Genomic DNA, 11,829 nt, shown 5'->3' with positions numbered 1-11,829 from the left:
CCCCCCCCCCCCCCCCCGGTTCCGACGCCTATAGTTTATTTTTAAAAATTAATAAATTAAAAAAAAAATAAACACTTATTTACAAAATGTCAGAATTACTTTTATTATTTACCCTTCATGAATGAATATAATTATTATTAAAATTTTCTATTCAATGAACCACTTTTAAACATTCCACAAAGTCATGAAGGAAGACATGCATTTTAATTATCATGAAATATGTTGTTGCAAGTGGTCAGTGGTATTTTTTATTATGATATCATGCGTTTGTGTTGTGCATACAGTTTTCAGTTTAAACAAGAACATCTTAATATTTATCCCAAGAATTTTCTTTTATTTCTTTGACTTGATCCCCCTTACTTCTTAATTCAATCGCCGTTTTAATACCCAACTATATAAGTAGACTGAAATTAAACCTAGGGTTTTTTAATTTACAATTTATTTATTTATCTATTCATTTATTTATTCATTTATGCATTTTCGAAAGGAGGAAATGAAAAACATAATGGATATCTGCATGATATTTTTTTCTGTTCAGAATATACATGTAGCTGTATCAAACAGCGTGTCGTGAGTTGATTGATACTAAATTGGGAATTCGAGAGGGAACATGCATGCATTATGCACATGCATTCTATCAAATGTACAATTTGGTCGCATAAAATAAGGGTCATGCGTTGACACTCTTTTTTACTGGTTTTTATTAATCATTTGAACTTGATCAGAGAATAGGCACGGCATTGGCACTTTTCTCGACAGACCCGCATATTTTCGGTTAAAGGAACATCGGTTTTTATTTCCAATGAAATTCATTAAAGACTGAAAATCCAATAGGAGGCGAATACTTGAATATAAATGGTCCATCAATTTTCTTATCGTCAAGAGAAAAAATGTAAATGAAATAAAGACGCAAGTCATACGAATGTTTGTTTGCCTTAATAATGGCGGTACATTGTCAATTATAGGGGTTATAATGAAAGCCATTGACGATTCTAAGATTAGATCCGCACCATTAGTCACCGGACTGCTGCAATATTGAGTATTCATCATCTTCATTTGAATGCTTGATTGCTTTTCTAATTCTGATATTGACCGAAGTGTTTTTACGAGACGATCGTGGAGTTCTGAACCACAACTTAATTGTTAAATCTGATGTCTGCATCAGTGATTTTTCTTGAATCGTTACTCGTTCAGTGTCTATTTAGTGCTAGTCAAGTACGTTAGCTAGTATTTTTGTATTTGAAGAGGGGGGGGGGGGTGTAAAAGTTAGCGGATGCTGGTGGGCGGGGGGGGGGGGGGATAAAAACCACATACTGAAAAAAAAATAACAAAACACCGATACCAAATTATTCTGACCACAGGAGAAAACCTGATGGTTTCAACGATGACATCAAGTAACTCAGAAAAAATGAGGTATTAATTTTTGAATGAAAAAGGAAAGTGCAATAATTAAAAGGAGGGGCAAAAATTAACATATCTTAATTTGCTTTACCCCTACAACTATTGGAATTCTATCCATGATTTTCTGGCTTTGACCCTGTAGGAATTACACATTGAGGGTGGTTATAGTACTAGTCTATGTTGAGTTACCTCTCTTTAGTTATACATGACCGAAAAGATTCAATTTGGATGATAAAGCAGCTACCGTTTTGCGATGACGCAGTTGTATGCTGTCTTAGGTAACAACACGTGCGTAAAGAATGTGCATAATCTTTATCGTGCATGTGAATGTTACAATTCACTTGGTTTCCCGAAGAACATTTTTTGTGTGTCAATTAAAACATCTATAACAGTTTTATAATGCATAAAGTAGGTGACAGGGTTAATGGCGCTGGATGAGGCCGCGTTCAGTCATATTGGAATTTGAGTAAGCTCCACCCTCCTACCGGCACCCCCGCCTTCATATCTTTACACCATAATGGAGTCTGTTAGTGTTTTGATGAAATTCTTTTTTTTTATCATAATCATTACAATGTATGCCAATTTTAATGCACCAAAGTAGTCCCCTTAATTTCCTTCTGATGTTTTCTTGAAGAACGGAGATGCAATTCTTCAAAAGGAATGAACCATATATCCTTATTTTACGTTGTTTTTTAAAGGGTCGTTTAAAAATGTTAAAAAAGCATTCTCGTAGTACAGTGGGACCAAATAGTTATTCCTTTTTTTTCAATTTAGTCTCCATTCTCACATATTTAATTCTTCAATTCTTCATTGTTCAGAAAATAAGCATAACTGTATTAACAAATAGATAAACTGTTAAAGCAAAACAAGGGGTGCATTCTCAAGAGTTCTAACGGAAGCTTTATACTTATACACGTGTATTTTCAATAATATCTTTTTTTTTCATCTCTGGACGCTGTGTTAATTTTCTTTTCTTTTCTTTTCAGTTATAATGTGTTTAAAGTGGCATATAGTCCCGACAGGCCGGGTGATAAATCTATGCTTATTGCTGTTCATATTATACTTGAAAATGTATACTGTTGTCACTACATATAAATAAATTGCTTACTTACTATACAAACCAGACATAAAAAACAATTAAAAAAAAGAAGAAATTCAGCATTGTATAAATTGCGAGTAAATTGACAATTTGTGTGTACCCCATTTGATTTATTTATAAAAAAAAAAAAACCACAGAAACAGGTATATACATGTACCTTATGCGTTTTGGTGAATTATGGTGTTAAAAGTTTTTGGTTTTTTTTTTTACATTTATAAAATTAGATATTACTCAATGCCTGCATATGTACAAAACGCCGTTACATGTATATTTATTAGCAATATTTTTAGTTTGCTTATTCACTACAATTTAAGTAAGACTTGAGAGAGCTTATTATGAAAAACTCATTTAATTTTTATCAAGATCACGAATTGATAGACATCGCACCAATAGCTGAAAAATATATGTACATATCAACCAAACGTGGCACAAAGCAAACATTGGTTGAATTACTTTTGGCCCATTCTAATATCCTTAATTTTGAAACCGGTTTTCTTAGAAATCATGTATTTTTTAAGTTTAAAAAAGAACGGTTGATAATGGTAATTTACGATGATACTATAAAAATGCAAATACATATATGTCATTTTTATTTCCTTGGAACGCTTAAGAAGGCTGAAGAACTAACAAATTGCCACAGATTACAATTTCAGATGATTATTTTGGACTTGAATTATCATTTATCAAAGGAAAATTCCACGATATATTTTAGTCTTGGAATTTCAATTTTGCCCAAATCTTTACACAAAGCTTCTTTAAGGGAGCTAGTTTGATAAAGCCTAAAATAGACACGACCATTCAGTGATTACTCAGTCCTTTAATATATATGTTTTCTCTTTAAACTTGTGTAGCAGAACTAAACACGTATTGGACGTTAATTAAATGTCATAAACCCTATTATAAATAGCATTTTTGAAGTATTTATGATTGACCAGTGCATTATTTAATAAACATGTAGTTATGAAACAAACTTACTACAAAGAACCCGTTTTGGGAATGCATGAGTAACGAAATCAAAAAAAAAAAAAAGAAAAAAAAAAAAGACATTAGCACGAAAACTCGTGAAATCTATCAACGATGGTTCAGGTTGGTTCCCGTAATGATATAATGGTTCCATGACCTTGATTTTAAAATTCTCAGTTCCATATTCTGTGACCTCAGCTCTTAGATAATGCAGCTCTTTGTGAAAAATACCTGTCTATTTTCGCTGATGAGTTTCTATAATGAGAGCTTAAAAAAAAAACCATGCAACATTTATTTCTATATTGAAATTAATTTTAACACATTTACGTTTTTATATCGTAAATTAGAGTTATGAATCTTTTACTAGGTGCAATGTACGTTAGCTAAAAATCATTAAAGATTTGACAATTGCATAAGTTACAAGAAATAATTATGGTTTATAAATATAGATATAACACTGTATAGTAGGTAATGAAGTGAATATCATTAGATGTAGTGTAATGCCTTTTAGTCTTTACTGATTTTACGTAATTGATGAATAACGTGTAATCCACGCGTAATTACATTTGATATACAGGGCGACGTACCAGTATATGTCAATCGCATAGGGTGCTGGTGTGATAAAAAAGTTACTTGTATTGCGAATGATAAAATTTGATTAAGATACAGTGGCGTCGGAAGAAAATTGAAAGTGGGGGGGGGGGGGGGGGGCTAGACTGATCCTCAAAAATCTTGACAAGCAAAAAAAAAAATTATTTCTCCAAATCATGAAAATTCTGAAAATTCTAATCCGTTGGGGGGGGGGGGGGGGAGGAGGAGCAGGAGGAGGAGGAGGAGGAGGAAACCTATAGTTCCAAAAAAAATTCTTACCTACCAAAAAATTGTTTCCCCACCAAATCATAAAATTCCTTATCGGGGGGGGGGGGGGGGCAAGTATACCTATGCCTCAAACTTCTCAATAATCCCACCTTTTCAATGTAAATTTATGTACAATTATCTTTGCTGCGATAAAAAGTGGGGGGCTTAACCCTCTATGATGCTGTGTGCCTAATTGTTATGTCTAACTTTGCAAAAAAAGTGGGAGGGGGGGGGGGGGAGCTAAGCCCCCCTAGCTACCCCCCCCCCCCCCCCCCCCCCCCCCCCCCCGCCGGTTCCGAAGCCTATGAGATATTTTTTACATGTTTAATTTTTGCCCCATAAAAAATTATTTTCGTCGAATTCATGAGAATAGTACAATATTTAGCACATTAATTGATTAACCGATGATGTCCGTATTACGTAATTGTTTGTTTGTTTCGTTTTGGTAATTCAATTAGAATTATTTGATATCTAAATATAAAGATTTAAGAATTTTTTTACTTGCAATATATGTGGTTTTTTCGCTCTTGCAAAGTATCTTCTGTGTAAAAAAAACTTTCAAAGAATTTGACTTGTTTGGTACAATAAACAGGAAAACCAAAACCATGCTTGACAAACTGGAGATTGGTTGATGTATTTAAATATCGCAAAATTAGCAAAAAATAGATCAAAAATCTAAAACAAACAAATAAAGATATGTTTTACTATATATTTATTCAAGTTGATCTACATAGTTCTGTTCAAAAATAAATAAGATCTATTTACAAAATTCAAGCCTTCATTATGTATATACAATTCAAACTATGTTGGACTGTTTGTAAGATACATGAACTAGCTCTGAAAGCACTAAAGCTGAATTTGAAAAGAAAGCAACAATACAAACACCCACGTTCACACCCAAACACTGACACACACACACACACCCAATTTTCACACTGTTACTCCACTAAGTCATTTGTTTACATGAAATCGCTCACTTTAGGACCGTTTTCGCATAATACTGATAAAATAAATTATTTCATGTTTTTAAAAAACACTACAGAAACGACAGCAGATATCTTAGTACGGGGGAGTGTAAGCAGTTGATGGAACTTCTGCCGTCACGCATCGCTGATCCGGAGACGTGGGAAAACTACTCCCTTTGTTAGAATTGTCATCGTCAGAATCACTGTAGGCGGATTCAGATTCTACAGAATCCTTAAACAAATCAAATCGCGCAAGTTTTGCTTGTTGTTGTTCCAAGGTCTGTTTCCTCCATTTTATTCTTCTGTTTTGGAACCATACTTTGACTTGGGCTTCCGTTAAATTCAAGGAGCATGCTAAATAATACCTGAGAAAAAAAAGAAGAATGCATTTAAAAAATGATATCTTTTATTTAAGGTTAAAAAAAACTCACAGGTTTCAGACATTGGTACGTCATCAAAATATAGATTTCTTGTTTATTTTGTCAAATCAACGTACCTTTCAGTTCCAACCATATATTGTTGTTTCTCAAATTCAGCCTCCAATCTTTCCAGTTGTTCGGGGGTGAAAATTGTCCTCACACGCTTCCCTTTACCCTGTTTCCAACCTTGTTTTGTGTCCAATTTTTTATCTTCCTTTTGATCTGAAGCGTAAAAGGCAAAATATATTACTATAAGAAATGCAATGAATTTATTTAGTTAATCAATGTCTGCATTACGAGTTGGAGAGAAAAATATCAAATCAATCCATAACATTATTTTTTTTTTTTACTTTATTAATACGAAGTTCATTTAAAAATTCAATAAAAATTGTATTTATAGAAATAAAGTGGAATACTTTCATGGCATGTTTGTTTAAATAAAATGGTTTGGTTTGCTGTATTAATTGTTTCAATTTATTCTGATATCTATAAATGATGGTCGCTGTAAAATATCATGCAAAATATTATTCGTTATTTGCTGGATAGTTTTTCGGGATTAGAGAAATATATAAGCGTGAGAAAGCGTAGCTTATTGACATTGGGAATACGCCCCTTTCACACCAGTTTTATTTATTTTTATTTTTTACGTCCGTGAAATTTTGTTTTCTTTGCCATTTATCTGTCCGAGAACGTTATAATAAATGAAAAACCCCGTTCACTTATTGTGTTTTAATTGATTTTTTCCCCTTTGCCTATTGTGTGAAATAGGCGGAAATGCAAACATGCATTGTAAAATTTTTGAACAATAATGAAAAAAAAAATCAAAATTGGTGTTAAATTATACGGTTTGGTTATCTTTTTTCAAACACACCTGAATAAGTTATAAACTTGGTGAGAATTTTCTCCTTATTATATTTGGATCGTAATAATGAAATCAAACGGGATAACACTACAGTCAAAGAAATTATCCCAGCTCTATAATTTTCGCGACCAAATAAATCATTGAAGGGAAAAATCAGTGTGTCTTTTCAGTTGAATATTTTTTTTCTATTTGTACTGCAGTTATTTTGTTTAATAATTACTGTCGGCAAGTATTTTATGAATTCTGAAAAACTAAAACCCAATTTTTCCTATAGTTTCTTCGTTCGATAACGTGCCATTTAAATTGTTTATTTTCCTTGAAAAGCTCTATTTAATTTGAAGGGATTTTAAATGATTTATTTGAACTTCACGTGCAAAAGATAAACATTGCTCTTTCATAAGTCTCTTATTTAATTTTCCTTTCAAAAAGGAAAGATTATAGGTCTGTTGTATAAAGACGTTAAATAGGGGGCAAGAAATGAGTAATTAGAATGTCGTAATACAAGTAACATCTGTGAAGGTGTTTGCGGTTGTCGTTAAGCCCCTCTAAATGATCATTATATGGAAATTTGAATAACTCAGATGACTTTTCGCGACCTACTTTGAATATGATTATGAATTTTTAATGTCACTCTATCGTAATAGTTAGGGGGAGGTGTCCACGGGAAACCTTTATGAACTGATAATTATTACTTTACAGGTTTTGCCGAGAGATGACGAATTTCGACTCAAAAGAAGCAATCCTTTCACAAATGAACTGACAATTGCAGAAAAGTTTATTTACTCTTTAATAGACGAGCCTTCTCAAAAATATTTCACGTGAGAAAATCCCTGTGTAAGATGTTTTGCCTTCACTTAGAGTTAGAAGAAGAAGATTGCATGTTTACGCGTTTCCTGCATGCAGAAACCGTGTACGTGCGAAATATGCATCCGTTCAGAAAAAAATTTGTTATAAACATAAGCATGCAGAATTATAATTATAATTAATTCTTATTTAATTTTAATTTGGCCTCAAGAGTTGAAGAGATTTGAACAGGGGCACCATTACATTTGCAGGAATCAAATTAACAAGAGAATAAATTATTTACAACGGGATGTCTATAACTGCCATAAATCTTTCCGACCACCGGGGCTCCTGTGTTTCTTGATACGGATGTCGTTACTAGCGTACGTAAACTTAATTTTGTGGAGAAAATGGGAAATTTCGGTAATACAAGAGAATCTGGCGGCGAAATGCCACACCTCCCCGCCTGTAAACACCTATTTCGACAGTCAATATAAACTCAATTTAATCTCAAGGGTTGATTACTTAATATTCTTTAAACAAAATAATTGAAGAAACGTATTTTCTAGGCAAGTGTCTTGGCGGCCCTTAATTTGACACTTGGTAGTTTGACAGACACTGTAAATATTTTACCGTTTTTCTTTATTTCAATTTCGTTTCTGATTTAATTGCTCGGATTATTTTAGAAGTCTTCGAGAGAATATAAAAAATCTGATATTCTCGCGTACTTTACACCAAGTTGATATTCCAACTCAATTCAGGTTTCCCTATAAAATCTTTTAAACATTCCAAAATTATTTTTATCAGTATAACGGATTTCAATTATAAATCTCTTTGAAACAAAGAAGATAATTGCCTGCATATTTTTGAAACACTTTTTATACACTTGTCAAATTTTTAAAATACGCACTGAAAAATCCTCTACAAAACAGACAGGTTGATAAGTTCGATGCGTGGTAATATGGTCCTTGGCTAATTAGGATGACTTTTATTACCGGGGATGTCATAGAATGTTTACAAATCATTTTAAAGTATTTAATTTACATAGTTCACCCCCACAGTGTGAGTTGCTGTCCCACCGAGAACCACGATCTGTTTGTGGTCGGCCGTGGCATGCGACACTGTGCCAGAGTCGAGTACAGCACAACACGTATAAATCCTACGCGGTTTTGTGCAGTGTGCACTGTCTCATTAGTTTAATTGTTAATTAAAATGAGTAATTAACTCAACTTATCTACATTGCTCATTAATTTTGCTCTCTTTTTTTTCTCGTTCTGGATGACATTTCGAAAGACAAGATGCATTTAGAAGTTAATTCTAAAATTTGGAAGTTCAGAATAAAAATAAATACTATTCATTTTTCATTAATTTTTGTTTATATAAAAAAAATTGGCAATGAAAAATTTTAAAAGACGCAGCTCTAATTCTTTGTATATTTTTGAAAATTTAAACTTATTTTTTTAACGGAGACTTTTTATTAATTTATCTATTTAAGTTCTGATTTTGAACTGTTGTAAAAAAATATTTACTCACCATCATCATATATTTCAGGACTTTTTACAGATGAGCGGTCGCTGTTGGATTTTTCAGAGGGAGACAGATAGGGATGCGAATTCGCAAAAAGTCTTTGATGGCGTCTTGAATGAATGTCCAAGTCCTTGCCACACTCGCTGTCAAGATAACTCGGAGATTTTAATTTTCTGGACACACTGTCGGATTTGTCTCTGTTCAAAATTGCATCTATCGTAAAGGAATCGGCCTTGGATCTAATCCCCGGGTGGATCATGTGTGGAATAGTGGCGGATGAATGGATTGGGTAGGTAGGATACGGCGTGTGGATGAAAGCCGGGTGGATGGGTAAATCCATTGTCTTCATCCCGGCACAAGTTGCGAATGGCCAAAATCCCGGGGGGAAAGGATAACCGGTCTGAGGTAACACATTCATTTTTTTTTTTAAGTTTTCTGTTCTTGGATTATTAAAATCCACAAAATATAAAGTTTCTGAAAGTAAATTCAGCACACGATTTTTCCTCCTTTCTTTCTTTCTTTCTTTCGATTCGACAATTCTTTTGATAAATGAAAGAAGGGAAATGTCAACCCACAATGTCTCAATAGAATCAAGTGAAGCAATGCGGGAAGAAGCAGGTTTGATGCTTCTGAATCGTAGCTGAGACAATCTTATACCCAATGTAAACAATTAGTTCGGGCATATTTAAACATCGTGTTTTCATACTTTCTTTCAGGCGAATTCTGATTGGTCCGCGATTTTACGCTTGGCGTATCAATTGCCAATCCGGGCCGAGAGTGTACTATAGAAACCAATTTAATGTCCTGTGGGCACTATTAATACATCTAAATATGTAATAGGCAAACTTCATTTTCAGGTAAAAATCCGAATAATTATTCAAGGTGTTAGAACGTATGCAAATCGTGTCAAACATTCTTTTTCTCACTTTCTCACCGCAGACAAATAAAGAGATTACAACAGCGTAAACATTTCAGCTTGTCTTATCTTTACTATAATAAGTCTGACAAGTTAATAAGCCAATTGAATACGAATTTAATTTTTATGTATTATTTATTTTTAGCATTGACATAAATTTCATATTTGCTTCGATAAAGAAGTAAAATTAAACAAAATATCACACTATTACACTTGGAAAAAAATACCGTTCCCAACTTTTATGATCCTTATTCCCGATTTAATTTTTTTATGACTTTGGAAACGATATTATGAACTATCGTTCAATGTTAGAAAGCATTTAAAAAATGCAAATATGCATCACTTCATTAAAATGAATCAGCTAATAATTATGACATTATGTAAATTCTACTTTATACATAAAAATGAAGATTGATTAGGAATTCTTCGTATAAAATATGCGAGTTTTTTTTTCTCGTTTTGCTAAGCCTTATATTTTAAGGTACTCTTACAAAACAGGCGTTATTTGGATAAAATACTGCATTTATTGCCATCAATCTTACAGGATCATGAATTTCGTTAACCCGCGTGGAATATATACAGTCATTCGGAATCTTTAACTCTCATTAAAATAAGCCATATTAAGTAAACTAAATTAGTTAATAAAGGTAACGTTACTTTAGATTGTAAGTAGATTTAAAATATTTGAATAAAAAAATATAACTGGAAGAAAATGCATGCGCCTGACAAGAATAGAACTAACATCCTTTCTTACAAATCCCATTAGAATTTGACTTTTGTATGAGATTTAGAATGGAGATGATGTATATGTTTCTTTCGATAATTTGCATCTGTTTGCGTAATTTGAAGGCATTGAAATGTCAGGGTGAATCCTGTTTGGACAAGCTTAATTCTCAGTCTCCGAAGTTATGTGCGTAATTCACGTGCTTGACTTACTTTGCAAATCTAAATTTACACTGGATCACTGAACAGAGAGACATAATATATATCGAAATTCAAAATATAGCATATTTCTGTTACATAGTATCTTATTAAAATCTTTTAAATAAGACGGTGTCTTTAAAAGAAAACAAAGAAATTTCCCGTGGCAGATTTATGCTCGCCAAAACAAACATGGAGATAGATCATTTGATGCGTACCCAAACAGAAATTAAGTTAGGACGAGCATTGAAAAAAGGTTATTTGTGCTATATTTGCGATGAGGGAAAATTGTTAAAACAGTTTTAATTATCACCTTCTGAAGGTTTTCGTGGTCAATTTCACAGTGTAAACAATTTAACCCCTCTTTTTAAGCGCATTAATTGGATCAATGCGATTTGGCGATATAATGACACATTTCTTCAAAAACCCCTAAAGAAAACGAAGTGATCGATTTCGCCTATTGTGTAGCTGATGAATAATCGGGTCCCTTATTCCAAGAGGAACAATTCGCGCGTGTAATCAACTTCAAACTTTCTTCTTCCCATATGAAGAAAAACGACGTTTATTGAACACCAATTTATATTTTCGCAAGAGATGTATATTTTTCGAATGAAAAGCATGGACGTGTTTTTCTCACAAAGCACATGCTCATCAAGTAATAAGACCGTTCAATGCAGGGAATGTGACACTTGATTAGGTGTAGGGTCATATCCAGGATCTAGTTTTTTAATTAACTTTGTCTTCGGTTAACCTTGAATGGTGAAGTCAAGTTTGGTGGAACAGAAAAAAACTTATATAACTGACATTTTAACCAGATTTGCATGATGTGGGTTGCGACCATGTGTAGTTCAAATGAGTAATTCATGCAGCCTAATTTTTGGTAATTGTACATTTATATAGTCATTAAATTCGTGGAATTAGTGTAATACATTTTAATTTAAAAACCATATTCTTAAATTATTAACATAACTAATATGATTTAGTTCGTGATTTCAAAATTATTACATTCATGTCGCTAGAGTTTAAAAAAAATGAATATCATATGAATTATTTAGACTGCAATTAAAATTAGGTGATGACTTGAATATTTTGACGTGCACAGTCGCACGTTTAAG

At 32.9% G+C, this 11,829-nt stretch overlaps 1 protein-coding gene across 1 annotated transcript; it reads right to left on the bottom strand.

Annotated features, from left to right (window-relative positions):
• Positions 1-5,063: 5,063 nt before the first annotated feature.
• Positions 5,064-9,515, bottom strand: LOC128181220 (homeobox protein not2-like). The gene is made up of 3 exons (XM_052849533.1): positions 8,884-9,515; positions 5,783-5,927; positions 5,064-5,651 (listed from the first exon to the last, which is right to left on the bottom strand). The coding sequence occupies exons 1-3, from the start codon at positions 9,293-9,295 to the stop codon at positions 5,381-5,383; spliced, it is 828 nt and encodes a 275-aa protein (XP_052705493.1). The 5' UTR covers positions 9,296-9,515; the 3' UTR covers positions 5,064-5,380.
• Between the last annotated feature and the right edge of the window lie 2,314 nt (positions 9,516-11,829).

The sequence above is a fragment of the Crassostrea angulata genome, chromosome 4 (assembly GCF_025612915.1).
Source record: "Crassostrea angulata isolate pt1a10 chromosome 4, ASM2561291v2, whole genome shotgun sequence".
Classification (NCBI taxonomy): domain Eukaryota; kingdom Metazoa; phylum Mollusca; class Bivalvia; order Ostreida; family Ostreidae; genus Magallana; species Magallana angulata.
Note: the sequence above shows the minus strand (reverse complement) of the source record. Positions and strands in the feature narration are given on the sequence as shown.

Coding starts and splice junctions, on each gene's coding strand:
- LOC128181220 (XM_052849533.1), bottom strand. CDS start 9,295: ATGAATGTGTTACCTCAGACCGGTTATCCTTTCCCCCCGGGATTTTGG. Junction 5,928..8,883: donor TCCTGAAATATATGATGATG/GTGAGTAAATAT, acceptor TTTACGCTTCAG/ATCAAAAGGAAGATAAAAAA. Junction 5,652..5,782: donor TATATGGTTGGAACTGAAAG/GTACGTTGATTT, acceptor TTTTTTTCTCAG/GTATTATTTAGCATGCTCCT.